The 21,713-nt window shown below is 44.6% G+C and overlaps 1 protein-coding gene across 2 annotated transcripts in view; it reads right to left on the reverse strand.

Annotated features, from left to right (window-relative positions):
* Positions 1–2,874: 2,874 nt before the first annotated feature.
* arid3c (AT rich interactive domain 3C (BRIGHT-like)) overlaps positions 2,875–21,713 on the reverse strand; it is a 50,795-nt gene continuing 31,956 nt past the window's right edge. The window contains exons 3-8 of one of the 2 annotated variants that reach the window (XM_040196162.2): positions 14,975–15,047; positions 8,006–8,189; positions 6,917–7,161; positions 5,049–5,339; positions 3,931–4,020; positions 2,875–3,216 (exon numbers count right to left, since the gene is read on the reverse strand). In XM_040196162.2, the coding sequence (XP_040052096.2) occupies positions 3,038–3,216; positions 3,931–4,020; positions 5,049–5,339; positions 6,917–7,161; positions 8,006–8,189; positions 14,975–15,047 (1,062 nt within the window). In that variant the 3' untranslated portion in view covers positions 2,875–3,037. Of the gene's footprint in view, positions 3,217–3,930; positions 4,021–5,048; positions 5,343–6,916; positions 7,162–8,005; positions 8,190–14,974; positions 15,048–21,713 lie in introns of both variants that reach the window. The other variant, XM_040196161.2, reaches the window with a different exon arrangement.

Consider the following 21,713-nt stretch of genomic DNA (forward strand, 5'->3'; position numbering starts at 1 on the left):
GCATTGTTTACATGGAGAACTCTGAAAACATCTGGGTGAAAAGTCCGACGGGGGAAGACGGCATCTCTGAGAAGTAAGTAAAGGATCCTTAAAGTTGGTTCTCATAGAGAAGTGACCAACACATGCAGTGTGTTTTAGGTCAAAAAGCTGAATGGAAACGGAAACAAATCCATAAAAACGTCCCAGTTTGTGGCGAAACACATCAGGAGTTTTCTAGTCTTTGGTTGAGAAAGAGTTTTTTTAGCGAATGATTTGTGCCTCTGCATCTACTACTGCCGAACTAGTTAAACTAGTAAAAGTTAGAGGAGAAACCTGGAGAGAAAACTGCTGCACGAGCCCACGAGCTGGTTTAAGGACCATCGCGTCCATCGCGTCCACGTGCTGTCGTCCCCCCCGGACCGAACACCCATGTTTTCATGCAGATACGACTGGTTTTTCATAAGCGTCCCACAAAAAAGGCTGTTTTGTTGCGCCGGCACAACACCCAACGTATAAAGCACTGTGAACACGTTCGCGCTTCATTCTTTGGTCTAATCTATCGGGTTCTTCCTCTTTTTTCTACGTTAGACTTGAAAGCGTTTTGTGTCCACAAACACACGGATATGAAACACCACGAACACACTGGCAATCAAGATTGTGGACATGCTTGTTGGCAGTCTATAACAAATGAGGTAGATGTGTGTCAATAAAATATTCCCTTCTTTGGTATAATTGTCATAAACAAAATGTGAAAAAAATATATATATGAAAAAAAAAAAGAAGAAAAGAAAAATCCAGTGATCTGTTGAAGTAAAACATTGGTTTTCAGGTGGCTGTACAATACAAAATAAAAGAAATTCATGAGGTATATCTTGTATTCATACTATACTATGACTATGTACAGGTAGATAGGTGAGGTATCTGCATTCAAGAGGGCTCTTAAAAAGGGTTTGCAAACAATGCGGTGGAGCCGAATGCGACGTTTTCAGGGTCCAATAGAAAAAACACAATAAATAAAATCTGCAAATAAATGCTTTAACAGACTCGATAGAAATCCATATACCTTCAAACCGGTTCCCATTCCCCTTCACGATAAAGAAAATCTTTGATATATTTACGAAGGGAAAGAAAGAAAGAAAAAAATGGAAGAGGGAGAAGCTCTGATGTTGGACACAAGTGCATTACTAAAAAGACAAGCAGACAAAGGTACTGGGTGACTGCTGCCGGCTTCCTGCAGACTACAAGTCTCTTTGTCACTTCCTGTATTCCTGCTCACTTGCTGCCTTCCAGGCCGAAGTGCGCGACTCTTTCTGCCCCCCCCCTGTCTGTTATGAACTCAATGCCGCTCCGAAAGGCCTCCGCCCCGCCTGCATTGTGCTTCTCACGCGTCCGATGGCGTTATCAGACCCCTTTCTGCACGGTCGGGGGTCCCGGCTTTTACTCAATGTGCGTTGCGGGAGGTGTCCGCAAAGACGCGACGCAATCGTCCGCACTGCGCCGGCATTTCTGACCGTGCCGGTGGAGCAATGGTGTCGATCGCAATATTTACTGAAATGGATGATGAAAGCGCTGATGCGCAACCTCAATTCAAGCCTGCGCACAGTCTGTGCAGCGCGGAGGCCGAGAGATCAGGAACTACGAAAGTGTATGAAACGTGTTACGAAATAATACGACATTTTCTAATGAAAAAGTACTCTGTGTAAAGAGCAATGGGCCTCATTCACCAAATGTTAATAAGAACAAATGTGGGCTTAATCCCCCAATCCCTAGTTTTCACAAAGATTCTGGCATTCACCAATGTTTTCTTATTTGGGATTTGAGCACTCTTACACACAATTAAGAGCTGACAATGTTTGCGCAAAACAGTTAGTTATACCGCTTTCGTTCGTTCTACTTTAAAATGAAATATTTCTCCTTTCTTAAAACAAATGTAAGTAATAACAGGAAGGTGTTGGTGAATGAGGCCCAACGTGTCCTTGTGGTTGGAACTGGTTTTGGATCAAGCGGTCGAGCTACGGCGATTCACGGTGCCAAAAAGCCAAACCTCGGACTTTGGATTGTTTACTTTGGGTTGTTACTTTCGTCGGTTCTACCGCGTGTTGCAGGGGTCAGGTTCCGGTTGCCTGGCGACAGTAAGCACATCGGTTTTCCCAGCGCTTTCAGCGCTTCCTGTGGGCGGCCAAGTGGCCGTATTGGAGGTATTCAGGCTGTGAACGTCTCTGTGACTTTTTACATGATTTCATCTCTGATGACGTGGTCGCGTCCTGTGTCCTGTGTTTGTCTAACTTGTGCGTCCAGATCGTCCAGTCATCTGATGAGTTGGGAGTAAGAAGACGTTGTTTCGATACATCTGACTTCTCGACAGGTCGTTTGGGTTGTGATATTTGGTATTAGTCATGTATATTATGGGATTGGGTGGACGCAGCTATGTGCGTGTGCACGTGAGCTAACGAGTAGCTGATTGTCTGTCATTCTTTCCGGCTCGCTATTTGAGACACGATATGATTGTGAGACACCGGCGTGTCTGCAGGACTCGTGCTGACTCTGCATGCGCTCGCTGCTCCCGGTTTGATCGTTGCCGCGGGGATGGGTTGGTTTCCTTCTTTGGTATCAGGTGTGAGCCGTGATCTTATGAAACTTGGCGTGAAGACGACCAAGGTTACGACCTCGAGGGGGGCGGACGCAGTCTGGTGAAAGGAGAAACACTGCGTTGTTTCTTGCTGACGGTCCTTGGATTGAAATGGAGCGCGAGAGTCTTCGTCTTCCGGGTCGCACCTTGAGCTGATGTGCTTCTGAAAATGTCTGCGTGCGCCAGATGTCTCTGACGATACACGAGGGTTAAATGTCCTTGAAACACAATAAGCATGAGGAGAAGGGCGGAGGGGGGGGGGGGGGCTGTTAATAGCCGGCCTACGAGGAATCGGATGGATTTGGTTTGGAGAGAAAACCACCTTCCACGACGACTTGAATGTGGCTCTCGCTGATGATTGGCCGACTGCGCGGTGTCTTTGGGGGGGGGGGCGGGGGGTCGGAGGGGGCTGATCGGGGAACAGGAAACTCAGGGGGAGGGGTTTCTGTGTCCGTGGAGGGAGGACGAGGAGGAGGATGTGGAAGAGGAGGAGGAGCAGGAGGGCTGAAACTGGGAGGGACTGCTCCTCCCCTGAGTCTGTCGGTCGGCGTGTCTCCCGCGGTGTCCCGCCATCGCCGCTATGGCCGACTGCCGGGCGAACAGGACGCCTGAGGAGCAAACGCCCAGCGTTAGTCGGCCTCGCACTTTCTTGTTATTCCTTTCACTCAGTACAGTTATGTTAGAAAACCCGCTTGCAGAGAACTGACATCTCACGGTAATGAAGGGCAGTCTTTAAGAGCAATTCAGCACATTTTTACACACCGCTTACTCTCTTTCTCTTTTTTGTGCAGATAGTGAGAAAAATTTGTAGTGAATAAAGCCGACTCGGCTTGACTATGTTGGCTTTCGTACCTTTAACAGGCAACTGCAACAAAAAGACAATAAATAGGACAATTTAACTGGTTATTTGGTGAAATATGAAATAGAAATCAATGAATGACATCTTCATACAGAGTGTCCCCGATCAGGTCAACACTTAACAGCGGCTCTGATGTGATGTGACGGCTACCAGACATGATTGGTCTATGTTAAAGCGGAGAGCGAGTAATTACCTCAAGAAACAAGCTGCCTCCGCCCACACACACACACACACACACACACACACTCTGCAGGCACATAAGACAATAAGCCCCATCGACCTCAAATCCACAGTCCCAATTTTGAGATATTTAACTTTTTTAACTCTATTGGACTGCCACTTCATTACGATGGATTTTATAGCAAAGACATCAAATTGCGTGGAGGACTAAGCACCAGGGTGCTGCTATAACTTATTGAATTTCCTGCCTGCAATTACATCAGCAAACGGCCCCTCTATTTACCTGTGTAGACAACTCCATTTATTTCTATTGACATGTTGATGCTGCTAATGCCGCTGGTAGACAGGTTCAATGCGGTCTCTTGTCTATCATCTGTCAGGAGAGGGGGCAGAGAAAAAAAACTCAATATGAGCATTTAGAAAGGGAACAGAAGGAGCGGGAGCGGCGCCCGCTGGAGTATTGGTGATCATTCAGAGAGTGACAGGATAAGGAGAGCTTTATTAAAGAGTTCTGGGGAGAAAAAGAACTGTCAAAAGATGTTACAGCCATTTTGCACGCGTCCGTTATGGATGAATCCCCGCTGAGGAAAATCAAAAAATAAAACTTGTCTCGACTATTCAGCGGAAAATGTCAGATGAAAACCCGTCTTTTCGACGCAAATCGGCTCTGTGTGAGGAGTGCATCTGGGTGGAGACAAATAACAGTGTTTCGGGTTGTAATCTTTAAATGACAGTGTTTACGCGTGAGGGCCAGAGCCAGACGACCAGCGTGGGAATTAACCCGAGAGAGATTCTCACTCACTTCTTTTCCATCACGTATCAAGCGCAAAGCCCGCTATTATGACTAATACGAGAGAGGCGGTGATGCAGACAGAAATGATATCACGCGGGAGCAGATGGGCACCTTATTCTTACTTAAGCCCCCATCATTAAGTCCTGTGTGACTTATGGCGTTGTCACGGGGGGACGGCGCTGTCCGCGGCCCGCCGGCCCCTCGGCTGGACGGGGCATTTCTTTCTACTCAGGAGGAGGACTATTCCTTCGTGACTGCCCCGTGGCGCATGAGCCCATCAAATTACACGTGTGATATGACGAACTACGGGCGCGTTAGCCGTCGCACAGCTGGATCGCGGACAGCCTCCCCGGCGGGGGTCATTAGCTTTTCTTCTTTTCTGCCACCCACTGAGGCAGACACGGCGCCACTTAGGTCTGACGGGGAGGCGGCGGGCAAAATCCTACATTCTAATCTGACCTAATGTACAGAAAACAGTGGCATTCAGCTTCAGAGAAAACACTGCGCACAAACATTCGCATGCTGAGCTTCACTTGTCACATTTAAGTCTAATCTAACGTCTGCTGTATCAAACACGGATCACATTTATTGGGGTTTGTGCAGCTGACCTCTGCTGTTGACCTTTATGTTGACGGGCAGCTGGGTGGCCATGGCCAGCAGGTTCTGCTGCAGGGCGTGCTGCATGATCCTCTGCTGCTCCTCGGCCACCGTCATCATCTTCTTCTCCGGCGGCTCGCCGCTCTCCAGCTTCTCCCGGAGCTGCTCCAGGGCCGCCGCCTGCACGGCCGCCGCCGCCTGAGCCGCCGCCGCCGCCTGGGTGGCCATGGCCGCCGCGTGTTGCCCGCTGGGCGACATGGGGAGCGCCACCCGGCTGGGCAGGCAGCCGCCGAAGAGGGGCTCTTCTGGGGAGAAGAAGACTATTAAGGAGGCGACATCCGTCTCCTCACATGCTGTCGCAAGACGGCTCTCATTGAATGAGTCACGGCCCTTTTCACTCGTTTTCCATCCTGTGAATTTCATATTAGTATTGGAATCAAATAAAAAGCCCAGGATTTATCAAATGAAGTTGACAATCCTTTAATTAAAGGCATGTTTACATACATATTTCTCCATCTGGATGTGTATATTGAGAGGGAAATCTGATATATATATTTGACCCCAGCTTGCAGTGTGGGCTCTGCTAGCGTGGATCCTTCGCCAAAGTGGAACCGAGAATGGAGGGTTCTAGTGGTACCGTCGTAAAGCCAACTGGACTGAAGGGAAGCAGAGATCCAGCCGACGTGGTTGCTGCTTGGGGTGGAAATGCTTTGGCACGGCGGCGTGTGCATTAATAAACGGTGCAGCTGGCAGACTTCAATCATTATATTTGTTTTAAAAAATGGATCTCATTCAATATCTTAACCTTGAAGACGAACTACACCGGCGCCACTACAACATCTTAAGATGAAAATAAGCGAGCTTTGCCTCGCGTGTCCTTGGCACGCCAGACAGTCCGCAGCTCTTTTTTCTGAAATCTGTAATCAAAGTGCTCCTGTGCTCTTGGTGGTGCATGAATGTGTTCAAAGGTATGAGGAAGTCCTGCAAGATGTTTCCTCTTTAGGGGAAATGACCATATCGCCCGCAAGTTGCATGAGAATGAATGAAGAGCTGTTGTGACATTTATTTCTGACATGTGAACATGCTGACTTCTTCATAAGTGGACCGGCAACAATCACGCAATAATGTCTCTAACTCATGGAACATTCTCTGTGACAAAGTATTTGGCGAGGAGGAAATGAATCATCCTTCAGAGTGACAGAAAAAGATTTAGTTTATTTAAGATCACGCTGTTTGCATCATGGCCAGAATTAACTGAGAATGGAGGGACGCGCGATCGTGTAGCAGATAACGGCTTGTAAAACGGTAAACTGTGCAATGTTTGTTGTTTGTTAATGAGTTTATGTTTTTTTATGGGTATCCTGCACACATTTAGTCAAATACATCATCATGCATTATCATTTAATTAGAACGCATACAACCTTTTCGTTGGGGGTTTTTAAGATACTGTTAAAGCCCATTAAAGCGAGCATGCAAAGTCCTGTTGAGAAAGGTCTCGGCCCTGCAGGAGCGCCTTGCACTGGCAATCTGTCTAGTCAACCATCGTGTGGTTGAGGTCACATGAATCATTTTTTGGTAAACATTGTAAAAGAAGATAAAGACTGAATAAACAAGCAGAAAGGCTTTTGATCTGCAGACGGAGTTTCCTGCATGTCTGGTTGCAACAAACCAACATGCCAAAGCTCAACATACAGTGACTCTCTCCACTTCCTAAATACCCTGCTGGGGGGCAGAATGCTGATGCAACGTGGTGAAAAAAGTGTGTTAACTCTCTAAAAAAAACAGTAGAACCAACTTCAATCAATTATTAAATGAAACGTGAGTGAGAGTTTAGAGCTGGAAGTTGATTTCTGTGCTCGTATCTCGTGTCTTTCTTTACCTTTCTTGATCACAGGCACATGTGAGATATGGCCACTGTTGTGAGTGGGCATGGACACGTGGGACATGTGCATCTTTGGTGAGGACAGCATGGAGGGGGGGCCCACGGGGGAGTAGTTGAAGATGGCCGAGCCGTAGCTCTGCCGGCGGCCTTCCCGCCGGTTGCTGTCGATAGCTGCCTGAAGCTCTCCGGGGGAGCTCAGTCCCCGCTTTTCACATTCATACGGGTAGAGGTACTTCATATACCTGCAGGGAGGAAGACACCAACGATTCATCAGGCCTTTTGTCTCATATTGTCAATCAAATCAATTGGTTTTCGCAGGCTGGGAGTGGGACAAGAGGGGAAAAAAGCCCCCGAATGACCATTAAAGCTACATGATGATTAAATAATTCCATGGGTTTACATGAAAAAATGGAAACAGAGTTAATTGCACTTTGAATGTTTGGCTTTCAGGCACTAGCACAATTTACAAATGATAAAACAGTGCCAGATTTCCTCTGTCCACATTGTCACACAAAAACATCTTTTTTTTTAATCATTGTGAAAATGAGAAAAGTAATGGGGGATAAGGAATCTGCTGCACAACACAAAAGACCCGATAAAACCTAAATGTGTATTTTGGATGTTTTCTTTCCACTAGTGGATGATATGGAAGCAAAATGGCACAAACTCTCCAAGTCGAGGAGAGTGCAGGATGAAATGATGGCGAGGCCTAAAGCTCGAGGGTTTCTACACCTTCAGGCACATAAACTTTCATCATTCAGATCAAATAACACGGATTCCTTCAGTTTCAGGAATCAGAAGAAGGAGGTTATAAAATGTCACCTCTGTCAAAGAAATCTAAATGTTTCCCACTATGCTGTTGAGGATGTGATGTCAGAAGTGACGCGGTGACACTGAGACTCTGGATTTAAGGCCGAGCCGTAATTATCATGAATCACAGCGAGGGCCTCACGCGCGCCGCCGCTGCAGAGAGGCGCGGAGGAAGAAGCTCTCGTAGAACACTTGTGGCCGGCCCGGAGGGGGCGGGGCCTGTGAGTGCAGGGTTATCGGGCATCAGAGGGGTTATCGCCCCGTGCTCGTACTCACTGCGTTCGGAGAGTGAAAGCTGCACTGGTGATGGAGGTAGGGAGGTTAAGGCCTTTGGTGATCTCGCGCCATATTTTCTTATTGATGACCTCCACTAAGCCGCCCTTTTCCGTGACGAGCTTGTAGAGCATGTAGAGATCCAACACCTGCTTGGCCATGATAGGAATCCGATTCACTGGAGTCCCTGCAGAAAGCAAACACAATATCCGCAATCAATCCCATTAACTTTGGTTCCTCCCGTCGATGCGCTGCCGCGCCGTCTTATAAGGCCAATTTATCTCGAGCCGGTCAAATGTCTGACAGCTCTGTCAACGGGCAGAAATATAACTTCACGAAAGAGAGAGAAAGAAAAAGTCTCGTCCACTGGAAACAGCCTCGTTGATTGTAAATGGATTATTTTCATGACAAGGGAAATTATCTCTTCAAAGGAAACTTTAATTATGTAAGAAAAACAAAACATAAATATCAAGCCTTTACAAAAGTCAAAAGGTAATTAACATGGGAATGAAATGAACCGCAGATAAATTAGTCTGGACCTGTTTAAGACTCACAAATACAATCGGTAGGAAAATTGGAGGTAATCTTTGATTAATGACTGCCAGCCCGCCCCCTTATTAGCAAAATAAAGGGAGTCTCACAATCATTTTCATTTGCAATTTAATGTCGGGCAATAAAGAGAACGCCGGGCTCTTTGTGAGCTTTCCAAAGTGGTTGACCTGAGATAATTAACCTGCATTTTGCTGATAGAGTTCCATTGTGCCCATCGGATTTACCATAATAGCAATCGATGGCTGCAGAAATATAGTGCAAACAACAGCAGTGGGGCCCGTACAGCGCGCAGGAGGTGAGCTCTGAAGTATCGTCTGAGGTGGTAAAACCACATCAATTAAGTCCAGTAATTACTGCTTTATTTCGCAGCGCTGGCATGTGGACGGATGAGACGCTATTAGAACAAAAGATTGACGTCCCCCCGTGTCCTCGCCAGACAATGCCAGCGCTGGATGTGAAGCTGCGGAGCTTCCACGCCGCTCTGTGGTACAGAAAGTGCAAGAGTGGCGACAAAAAAAAAAGAAATAAAGTGAGGCAGGTAAAGAATTAACCTTCACAAACATGAGGTTTATGAGTCGGCCCCTTTAAAGGGGGACGAAGGTCAACATGGCAAATCTAATCATTAGATGAAGTTCCACTCATCCAATGACAAAACCATTTTTTAAAGTCTGATACTATATGGTTTTGGTCTCGATAGCTTATATCTGCAAAAACGGCACTGTTTATACACCGTTTATAAAACACTCCTGTTCAAAGTATATTAATGGCTTAAAGTTATGCGTTAAAAACTGCCAGTAGGCTTTGAGTAACCGCTATTCACTCTTAAGTCACTATTACAAAGTAGCTACCAAGGCGAGAGAAAAGAAGCAGCCTGTCCAACATTATCAGGTGGCACATTTTGTTTTATTCTTTTTTTTAATCGCCGACATAAACATCCCAACTAAAACCTCAGTTAATGTGAGTTGCAGATGCATGGGAGTCTATGGAGCCGAGCCTGACAGTTGTCTCAACCTGGGCACAGCTGCACGACGCTCGGCTGTGATTGGCCAGTCTGCGTTTAAGGGGCGGGACTTAACCAAGAGTCAACAGCGTGTCTTTTGTTTATGGGGAAAACACGGCCTTCACATTCTGTTCAGCTTGTATTTGTACTGTACATTTATTCACTTCCCTGTATATTTAGTGAATTAGGAACTACACTGAAATTGTCAACATATAAACAAAATACACATTTACATCCCACTGAGCCAGACTTTAGCTAAAGACTGTTATCATGAGTTGTATTTAACTATTATATTTGAATTGTTTGTTTGTCAAATTTAAAAAGTGAACAAAAACAAAGAATATAGGATTTTAACGCAGCTACTGGCCGGGAGAATGAAGTTCTACGGTTCAGTACCAGTGTGACAAAAGCAGCGCGGGGGCTCACTCCTCCTTCAGCTTTATCTTTATGACCACTGATTATAATGTGCCTCTGTGCGGGTCTGTTAAACTATTATTTTGTGGGAGACACAATAGCCCACCAAACAAGGATTGAGGCAATAAATAAAAGCGGCGGCCTTTGTCTGACAGAATCTGAGAAGAGACAAGCCTCTTAAAACAAGATTTATGTGCTTTCAATACTGAGGGTGATGTATTCGGCTCTCTGATTCCCTGAAAGAGATATAAGGAATAAAAGAGGTTGGAGGTCTTTTGTCAGCACAAACTATCTCATCAGGTCGTGTATCATTATGACAATGAGCAATGGTGGAAGAAGGTGGAAGAAATCCACTTTGCTCCGAGCCGTCTTCCGTTAATCCCTCAGCTGCAAAGAGCAAGCAAGTTTGTAATTGGAACAACGTGGAGCATCAGGGGCTCTGGTAGTGCAGTAATCATCTTTATGCTTGGCTTCATCGCTGATGCGCTCACTTTGCACCTCGCAGCCAATAACGGGATGAGATTTTCTCCTCCTCATTGACTTTGCTCTTTTAACCCACGGAGTGAACGATTAATGCAGCGTCACGGAGGGGGGGGGGAGAGCCGGCTGCTTATGTACTTCTGTTCCAGTCCCAAAGTGAAGACGGGGAAGAGGATGGTGCAACGCACGCACCTTCGGCCATCACGTCTCTTTTCTGGTCAACAAGTCCCATGAAAAACAACAAATACCGAACGGAGCCAATAATGGATTTAGAGCCTGGTGGATGCTGTAATGTCCAAATGACAGTGGGTTAGCAGCCATAATGCTTCCCATGTTCCTATTGCAGAGTGTGGGTGACGTATAACTGACGTCGGTGCGGGCTGGTCTCATCCAGCATTCGACACATATGGGAAAAATGCGTAACTTGCGTCCCAAAAAAAACATTTTGTATGTAAATAAGGAAGTAAAAAGACTGCAAAGGCCAACTCAGTAAGTGAGTTGTTACCTGCGAACACGTACGTTTGTTATGAAAAGATAAGACGTGGACGTGTTGCTGGTTTTCATGTCGGAGAGGGTGGGGCTGTCCTCTGCCAGCTGCTATAAGGCCTTTCAGATGTAGTCAGAAGTTAATTTCGTGGTGTCTTCCTATTTGCCGTTGTGTTTTGCACTTCAGGGCCACCGTGCAAAACGCACAAAAAATGGGAATAGTTTGGTGCGAACAGATCAGGTACCGAGCGCCTTTGCTTCCGTTACACAGGATTGTGGGCAGCGTGCTTCTCAATGACACCACAAATAAACCATTGCCGTATGGTCATTAATTCTTAACGTGGCTAATTTTAACCGAGCAGCATAACGATAAGAAAAACCCGTATGTGCCAAGTGGAATCATCAGATGTGATTGCTGAACACTGCATTGTGTTAACATTCTGTTATTTTCTGGTTTGGGTTTTGTTGCGCCACCATTTGTTTTACCTAGAAACGCCACTGTGTATAACTGATGTTGGGTAACACGTTTTCATTTTAGGAAATTGTCAATACCGATAACAAGAGACTTTTCTTTGAAAAACCTCATGTATTTTTCTGTTTAACAAGTTTAAATGTCAATTGTAACAAAAACACGAGCAGCTACACGAGAACGTTGCTTGAATAAAAGTCTACAAATGAGAGGAAACTTCAAATATAGAAACGATAAGATAATTCACTGCAATAAATAATATGTAATTATAACAGAAAATGAGCAGAGACTTCTGCAGTTGCAGAACTTAACAAGCAACCAGCACCAGCTGTGTAAAGACTGTGAAAGCGCGATGCAGCGGCAAAGTAAAGAGGAATATTTAGTGTCCCCGCGATCGAAGACTTGGCCGCTCTCAAGTAGCCTTTTCTTCCGCCACATACTAACCTTCAGCAATTAGGTACGAAACAAAAGTTGACTTATTTGAGAAAAGGTGCTGATGGTAGTCCTCAGAGATAATAATCAATTAATAACCACAGCCCCGGGGCAACAGTAAATCACCCTGGGTATTTATCAACACACAAAGGAGGCCATTATAGCCATTATGTGCTTTACTGTTGATGGAATCTCTGGTGAAGCGCTTCTGACACTGAAAAACCATCACAAAGGTTTTCTGAACTGTCTGCTTTCCATCCGTTAAAAGTTCTACGGAAAAGAGAAAATATGTAGTAGAACTTCTGCGTCGTCACCACAGCTGTCTGCGTCATGTAATAAAGCAATACAACAAAGACTGTCCTGGATTCAGCAGATGAGGGGACATCGGTTCTGGTTTTTCCCAACGCATTTCATTTTCAAGTAAGGGGACATGAATCCAGCAATAGTGACTGAATGACAAAATGTCAGTATATTAACATAGAAATTCACGATTTATGTTAAAAGATCCAGTTGGGCCTGATATTCTATACATATACTATGTATATACTACTAGAGTAGATACTGGACTTCTTCACCGACGGCCACCAGTGCATTAGAGAACCACAGCGGTGTCCCGCAGGGCTGTGTGCCGGGGCTCCTCTCTCTTTACTGGTGCTAATACCATTACCAAGTTTACACAGGGCACACCCGTACGGACCTCAACCACAATGATGAGTCGGCCTATCGGTGAGGAGCTCCATCACCCCCCGTCCTCAAGAAATTGCTCACACGTGTCCTTTTGGAAAGCCATGACTGATGTAAGCTAAATGACGGGTAATGTAATGTAATGTACGGATGAAAGTGTCTTTTGTCCTTACGTTTGGAAGACTTGTTGGTTTCACTTCTCAAAAAAAAAAAAAAAACCCTGTGCAAAATTGTTCTGCGGATTTATGAAAATAAGGAACTTCTAAAAGTAGGAACACATATAATGAGGAAAGTGTTTGCAGTGTGAACAAGAGCGTGTGACCAAAATGCTATAAAAAAACGCCTAAACCGTATTGTCTGGATTTAACCAGCCAACACATCAACAGGGGTAAAGGAGCGCCGTGTGTTTCGACACATTTCCACGGGATCTCTGCTTAGCGAGCCGCTCCGGCTGACATTTCTTTGTCAGTGCAGAATGACAGTGATGTTTTCAAGGAACATTGATTACGATATTTGGAGAAGTCCACTCTGATCACAGTTGTCAGAGTCGAGCGCTGGAGATAGGCTGCTGCTGATCTGCGCGACGCCGACAATGTCTCCCTACACTAAGTCCAAAATCGATCTCTGATTGAACGCTCCAACAACAATCCATACTGTCTCTAAACCCAAGTGACCACCCGACTACATCATTACTTCATCAACGTGTGCTTTCCTGTGGCTGTCACAGCGCACGGCTGGAATGTGGTCAAATGGTCAAAATATAAGGGATTTGTGGGGGTATTCTGGCGATCACAAAGTAATGTGTCAAAGACCAAGCATCCTTTGCTCTACACACGTAAACGTAGTCAAATTTAATTTAATAAACAGCATATTGTTTGACATTACATTTCATTTCAGATGTGATCACACATGTGAATATGATGAAAAATAATGAACAAAAACATACAGAGCGCTTTGGCAAAAGGCTTTCACACATGTGTCAAAGGTGTAGGTTACATGAAATTTATCTTTTTAGACTTGTCATTTCTCTACAGTTAATTATCAGTAAAAATCAGATTTATAAAGTGATTGTTGACTGGAAAAAGTAATATCCATCATTATCTAAAATTTAATACAAATCAAACAAAGTATTCCTGAGAGTACATCGTTTTTTCTCTAATTCCTAGTCGATGGCATCGTAAGTCAGTGTCGGGCAGGTGAAGTCAAACCTATTAACGGACATGTAAAACATGCAGAGGACGAGGAATTGAAAAGCACAAAGGCATGCCACTCCGTCCGTGTGCTCCCAAAATAGACGCTCATTGTAACTGGCAGTGCCTTTTATTCTCTGCTCGCCAGTTGACTTCCTCATATTATAGAAGGGTCTAAACACAAATCTATTTCCCCAACAAAACAATAAAACAGAGCCTGTGTGGGGAAAACAGAGCGTGACACGGGGGGGGTCAGTGAAGGAAGAGAGATCGCCATCTTAGGAGGCGTTGCCCTCCACTGCGTCTCGTCTCCTTTCCTGGACGGTTTGCGCGAGTGGATTCGGATTACTTCAGTCACCTGTACGGATGGGTTTGTCTGGCCATTTTTTCCCCTTGGTCTTTTGTCTCCTGTAATTAGCTTTTCAGGAGCCGTGGCCCCCGGACAAGGATGTTTTTTTTTTTGATAAATGAAGTAAAATCAAAACCTTGAACTCCAAAATTGAACTCTGTTGCGACTGGTGTTAGTTACAAATGTCTAAAATTGATTAAAGGGACAAAATAGGAAGCCTCAGGGAATAACGACAAGCCGACTGGTAATCTTAAGCCTTTCTTAATTTTTCCCAAATTTAATTATTTTATAATTTTCCTGATTCAGCTGAGGAAAGGTTGCAGACATCCAGCGGTTTAATTAGTCAGTGCATCACCAGAAGGATCCCAGAGGGCTGAAGTCATACGGTCTGCGTGCAAAGTAAATGGCTAAGATAAGAAACGTTATTGTGAATGAATTGTCCGAGCAGGAGCATACGAAGACTGAATAATTGAATAAAGTGGAAACCCCATATCTTACCATCGTTACTCCATAATGTGAATTGAAGCATACAGTAGATTAAAATGCTGTTGTCAGCACGTTTATTTATAGGCGTGTACAAACATCTTGGCCCGCTGTGCTGCCGGCTGTCAAAGGAGCGCGCTCCACTTGATAACACGGTGCTGTGCATTTAGAGTTATTGGTGGTTAACACTGATTCAGCTTATGGTAACATGCCAGTTACATATGCTCTCTTTGCTTTCTTCTTGATCCAATCCGTGACGTGATCTTTGACCTGATGGACCTGTATTTCATTTAATACCCTCCCTTACAATGGACTCCATATGCATGTAGTGTACACTTTTATTAACTCATGATGATGATGAAACCCGAACCTTTAAAAGGTCCTAATCCTAATCAGGAGGTTGTTGAAGGAGAAGGATGTGGAAAGCACTCACCCCGTTTCTGCATGTAACTGAAAAGGTCATCGAGAAACTCTTTGCGCTTTTCATCGTCATCCAATTCATACAACTGAAAAAGAGAGAAGGAGACCAATTAATGAGGTATTAAACATGTTCATCAGAGGAAACCAGGCGGCGAGTGTGGAGGACTCTGCGTCTGCAGAGCGGCGCGGCTGTTTAGGATTATGACCAACGCGCACGATGAGACAATGAGCTGTAGACAATCAGAGGAGCCTTGAGCCCAGCGAGGGAATCACACGGCAGCCACTGAAAAGAAATCCAGCAACAATATCAGGAAAATGCTTCTTTTGCCATTCTCATATCTGGGGCGCCTCAGAGAGGTATGTCTTTGTATGTCACTCAACCTCCTAGTTAACCCAGTCACTGAGAGTAACATACAGTACGGTGTTTAAAACGTGTACCCACCCTGTTCTCATCCCGTTTGTGCTTGTATCTACAATGTGGAATGCACTGTGATCGGCATATAAGCCTGGTTATTGAGCGCGAGGACCAGGCAGCGACCTCCGGGTCTGAACAGGGAAGTCGATGCAGACGTACCTTAAACGTGCATTCTCTCTAATGGCCATCAGGGGGCGACTCATCTTATTGAATAGAAGTCTATGAGAAAATGACTAATTCTCTCTTGATTTATTCCCTCCGTAAACAGCGGAAAAATACGTTTATGTTTTCAATCTCTAGTTTCAACTCTACTTCATTACAGCATGATGTTTATTTACTAACCGATGTTCATTTAGAGTCAAAAAAGACGTGTGCTTCAGGTCTCAAACACAGTGTTGTCCTGTCTGGGACTTTTCCGTTTAAAAACAGTTAACCATTTTTACAGGGTGTTTTAAAAAAACACATTGTAAATTGTAATTGATTTGGTAGTATATGTTTTATGTAGGATTTGGTTGTATTTAGCTCCACCCCCCTGCGTTCACTTCCGGTTAAACAAACAAAACAAGGTGTCATCGGCCAAAATACAGATCTCAAGGCTCCAAAGACAAAATCCTCAAAACAATGGACGACGTCGTGCCGGCTACATCTAAAAAGCTTTCTGTAAAAATATTGTTACAGAAAGTTACAATGCCAATTTCTGTAAAGAATCTGTAAGAAGGGAATATAATGTGGACCAGAACTTTTTCCTTGGTCCGTGACGTGTGTTTCTTATAGATATATATAGATATAGTATATTACAGGTCATTTAGCAGACGCTTTTATCCAAAGCGACTTACATGACACTTTAAACCCATGGCTTTTTCACATTTTGCCCGGGGAGCAATTAGGGGTCAACTCGGTCTCCATTTTTGTGACATCATTACTATGGCTATATATATACACATTTTTGAAATCATACTTACCAATGTAACCCTTTTTGTGTTGTTTTTCTATTGCATAGTTATGATTATGTACATTTCTTATTGAATGCAATACTGAGCGGTTGAAAATAACATATTTGCTGTTAAAGTGGTGTTGACCTTTTCTTCGTGTACTACTAACATGCAGCGTGTGGAGCTCTTTTGGCCACCTTACGTTCATCCTTTCTTTATTCAGAAAATAAATATAACGACTGACAACACAAACCGTCTGTGTAGCATCTCAGCAGGGCGTCTCGCCGTGTCTGTCAGGCCTGTGGCCCTCAGTATATTTTAGTAGCACTAGTTTCCTTATTGGCATACCCATTATGCTCCTCATCCAGCCCTATTCACTGGGGCGGCTGCGGTGTCAAAGGGGCTTTTAAATGGGTCTCTCCAGCCAGATACAGCTGATGGAAATATGTTAGTGGCAATGTTCACTTTCAGTAAGGACCAGAGCCACGTTAACAGGCCCACTTAATCAATACTGGAAGACAGAGGGGTGACCTTTGGAACCAGTGGGGCCCTGCGGACGAGGCCCCGGAGATAATAACTGATCATTTAGAAGTGTATTAGCTGTCACCAATATTAAAGGACCAGAGCGGGTCAGCACTCAGGAGGAAACCATAGGGGGCGGGGGTTTGGTAAGGGGAGGGTTCCGGAGGCGCTGTGTATGTGTGTGTTTGTGTTGGGGGGGGGGGTGAGTGCTGCACTGCAGGCAGTCCGTGGCGGAGGGAATATTGAAAGGTAAAGGAACAGCAAGCCATTGCAAAAATGTTAAGTGCACAAATGCACAGCGGATGACAATGCCGAGGATCAATTGTGAGGCCCACGGAGTGCGAGGCCGTATATGCAGAGACAGTGATGAGCGTGTGCTCACGGAGGTGATGACACACACACACACACACACACAAGCACACACAATCTAAAGCCTGCGAACATCTGCTGAAACGCGCTTCAACAAGCTCGTAAAGTGAATCCAAAAGCAACTTCAAACTCCTTTGTGCACCTTTGTGTCCGACTGCAACCAGTGTGGCATCATGCTGCATCAAGCTGCATCAGGTTCCCGCCAGAAGAACTGCCTTTTCTATTCTTCCTAGACTGCCTACAGGGACTGGACATCCAAGGAAGTAGCCACGTTTAATCTGCTGTGAGCATTATTATGCACAACTTTATTGAGTCAGGTTGTCTTTCAGGCACCAGGTCAAACCGGAGAGGAGCCGAGGGTGAGAAAAACCGCCGGACGGCATTCCTCTCTGTCCCCACCTAACCCCCCCTCCGCCCCCCCGTGTGTGAAGTAAATGAACAGACAGACAGGCTGAGGCAGGCTGAAGGACAGCGGGTTCAGCTGAACCTGGAGGCTCTCAGTCACCGGGGTCAGCTGGGGGAAAGCGGCCGACGTTGAACTAGGAAACGCCTTCCGGCCTTCTTTTCTCCCCTCGCCGGAACTTAACCTGCGACTCGGGAGTCCAGACGGGCCGCACTCACGAGGACACTTCTCCGCTCGTAGATACCCTTCTGTGGGCTCGTATCGCACTCATGAGACTGCTTTTTATGCGGTCAGACTCTTTGCTATCAGTACAATGACGCTGTTGAAACTCAGGTTCTGTCCAACAAAGCTCACTAAATGTTGACGTTGGCATTAGTTGCAGGAGTTTTATTGCAGGATCCGTTGTGTTTATTTGTGTGATGTGCGCTAGACAAATCGGACAGGAGGACAGTTATCAACGGAGCCATTTATTTACGCCATCAATCGTGGAAGGAAATAACCACTTTCTACTTTGTGCACCTTGTGAAATTCCCACATAATCTGGTAGACTAAATGCCGTCATATCGGCGTTCCGCGGATTTAATCAAGCCGTATCCCACATGTCGGTTAGATTACCACAGCTGTATGGACCCCAAGCAAACACATTTGATGCAATTTAATTAGAATAAACGATTAAAAGGGATGCCAAAAAGTTTTTCTAAATTGAGCTTTGATTGATTGGTTGTTAAGCTTCTTCTATCATTGCACCATCAACGCTCAAAATAACATCTTATAGCGTTATTATTTGAACAATATGGTTCACACACATTCTTTTATACACATGTCAGGTTTCTCTACCTCTCAAACCTACAGCTAATTTCTGATTTAACAATGTCAGACTCCAGAGACAAAAGGAGATTCCTGGAATCGCGTTTAAAAGAGTTGAAATGAGTTTAACTTTAAATCATATTTGTGACATTAAGCCGTTATCTTGATTTACAACATTAAAATGACGCTGAAATGACAACGTGAAATGATGACACCTTTTACTTTGAATATTTTTGTAAGCTTCTGTAAATCAGAAGACATTAAAGTGTGTCTGTGTATGAGTGTGTGTGTGTGTGTGTGTGAGTGTGTGTGTGTGTGTGTGTGTGTGTGTGTGTGTGTGTGTGAGTGTGTGTGTGTGGGTGTGAGTGTGTGTGCGTGTGACAATGCTGCTGGTCATGATGGCAACCTGCCAGTTGGCTGCGTGCCACCGGTAACAACACGGCACTACTGCTTTCCTTTCCCCAGCTCTGTCTCTCACGCACACCGACACCGACACCGACACACACACACACACACACCGACACACACACACACACACACACACACGCACACGCTCAGCAATAAGAGAAGATGTGGCAGCTAATATGAAGGGACATTCTGTGCCTCTGGAGAATTAAGTGGCAACAGGCTGACCGTATACTGTCAGTTACACACACACACACACACACACACACACACACACACACATCCCTGTATTTCATCTTTGCGAGGATACCTACTGATGGGAAGTTTACTCAGACAGGAAAAATAAAAACCGAAAGAAGGAGAAGCCATTTTTATTTTACACATACAGGAAGTGGTTTTCTGCATTTAACCCATCGCACACAGCGGGAGCAGCGAGCTGCCGTAAAGGCCCCTGGGGGCCGCGAGACATGGAGACAAGTGGGGTTCCAACCGGCAACCCTGCCGATTCCCAGCGCACCCTCTCTACTCCATGCAGAATATACTATAGCTGCACTGGAAGTTTACTTTGATAAGAGACCGTTCACGTTGAAGCTCAGGGCCATGGACCCGGCGATGGTAATCGTTCAGTTAGAGGTCAGAGTGTCTCGTAACCCTGCTAAACTGTACACATCAAAGATGGCGACAGCTGGATCCTGAAAGAGCTTTGAAAACACCATAAAAGGTCCACCTGCAGTCGCAGAGGTGGAGATAAAAGGGCCAATGGGTCCACTTCTGCTCGTGCACCGTGATGCAGTGATGGCAGCCATTATGAGGTGCTTTCACATGTCTCCTTCATCTGGGCCACTTCAAAGGCCAACGTGGCCTCCGGCCAAATACACGGATACAAGGCACCGTAAATCAGCGCAGACACCAAATCCCCACGCTGTCCCCCACAAGCCTCCCGCTTCTCATCCTTTCTGTCGCTGTAATATGAAGATGCAAAAGTGCATCTGACTGGGAACAATACAGTTTAAAAATGTGACAGCACTCATGTTGGCCACCTAAAAAAGTGTTTAGTGTGCATCAAATATATATATATATATATACTATATAATTATAGTATATATACACTATATACCAACTATAGAAGGATATTAAGTGAAGTGGCCCTGAGGTGACGCATGCATTATCTGGGTTTTGCATTGCGTCATCTTGTTGTAAGGAGACCGGAGTACAAATCTACTTTAAAAGAAACTTATTTCTGAACAGTTTCTGAAAGGTGGGTTGAGTGTTAGTGGATTTCTTTGTGTATTTTGATACTTTCAAAAAAGCATTTATGAAGCACCATGACCTGCTTTATGATATAAAAAAGGCTGATTGATCAACACAGGAAACTATCTCATGTTTGCATTCAGGCTGAGGCTAAATTGGGTGTTAAGTTGAAGTTTAAATCAAGCAAACAAGTAGTATTAACACAACCGCTTTAATATTGACTAGAAAAAAGGTTTCGGCATCATTAGCAATATGTATGTAAACTGTATGTACGTGACCCTACAGGACTTAATAAAAACGGTTTATCCTGCACGTTTTGAGTAGGAAGAGAACTCATTGACATGCTAAATGTGTTTAATCTGTTTTATTGAGGCAAAGCTGGAACTCCCAGGCACTGCTGACTGTTTAATCAGTCAACACAGCAGTCACCTAACCGACCTGTCGGAGATCGTCCTGTGAGATTTCACAGTAAAGCAGTCAGACAGTCTTGGTGTCATTTTTCATTGTAAACAAGGAAGACAGAAGCAGAAGCGTTGTCGGCTTTTGCCTGGAGGTGAAATAAAAACTGTCCCGACATTCACAGGCACAAGCGTACTGTACGGCGCTCTTGGTGGAGGAGTCAGTCCTGCATAGTGCTCACAGATCAGTCACCAGCCATCGGTTAGTAGTAACATATGACAAACAAATACTAACTGTTTTGAAGCCTGGATTTTGCCATTTTCGAATTTTGCCATCGTTATTTTTCTTACGCTAAGAGAAGTGACGGTTTGTGAGGTTGTTGCTGCTGTGGCTCAACCTGAAAACTACAATAACCTGAAGCAAACTACAATCAGAATCAGAAGCCATTTATTGCCACATATGTTACACATAGAGGAATTTACTAGGTGCATTATAAGAATAAAATAAGATACAAATATCATTTACCATATATATACAATATAATATATACCATGCGTTATTGTCTATTTGGCTATATATGTACCGTGAGTTACTAAATGAATGTTGTTTGTTGTATTAAAGTAGATTTGAAACATGAGATAGAGATCAGGGAATAACTCCAGTGAGTAGAGTCATTTTTCCATAAACCGTCTATTTAAACTTCCTTTTTTAAACAAGAGCAGTCGCCGGTCAGTAGAAATAATCCTGGTTCTCTCTCCAGAAGCAACGGGTGGTGATAGAAGTTCACCCTTCATCTTATTTAGAATAGAGATAACTGAAGCACTGGCGACTGTAACAACGTATTCAACAGCGTTCTCTTTTAAACAATACGTCTTCACAAAAACACTCAAGAGACAAGAGTCATTTTCAGTCATGTCTACTAGTGTGCATTTAGAAAATACATTATAAACAATTACTACTACCCCCCCACCTTAAATCAGAATCACGTCTCACGGTTTTATGCCTCACGCCGACCAAGTGCAGTTTACATCCGTCACTGGATCATTTCATCATGACATCTGGGATGTGTGTGAAACAATAATAATAATAATCTTAATCAGCATTTGAATTCTTGAAAAATGGTCACAAATGTGTTTTGAGAGATCGCGGCGAGCTTTGAATGCTCGACTAGTTCATGTTTGTGACGGACCACCCCGAAAACAACCCTTCAACAAACAAACACAAACTAAGCCCTTCATTTGTACTTGAA

Source organism: Gasterosteus aculeatus, chromosome 13 (genome assembly GCF_964276395.1).
Source record: "Gasterosteus aculeatus chromosome 13, fGasAcu3.hap1.1, whole genome shotgun sequence".
Taxonomy (NCBI): domain Eukaryota; kingdom Metazoa; phylum Chordata; class Actinopteri; order Perciformes; family Gasterosteidae; genus Gasterosteus; species Gasterosteus aculeatus.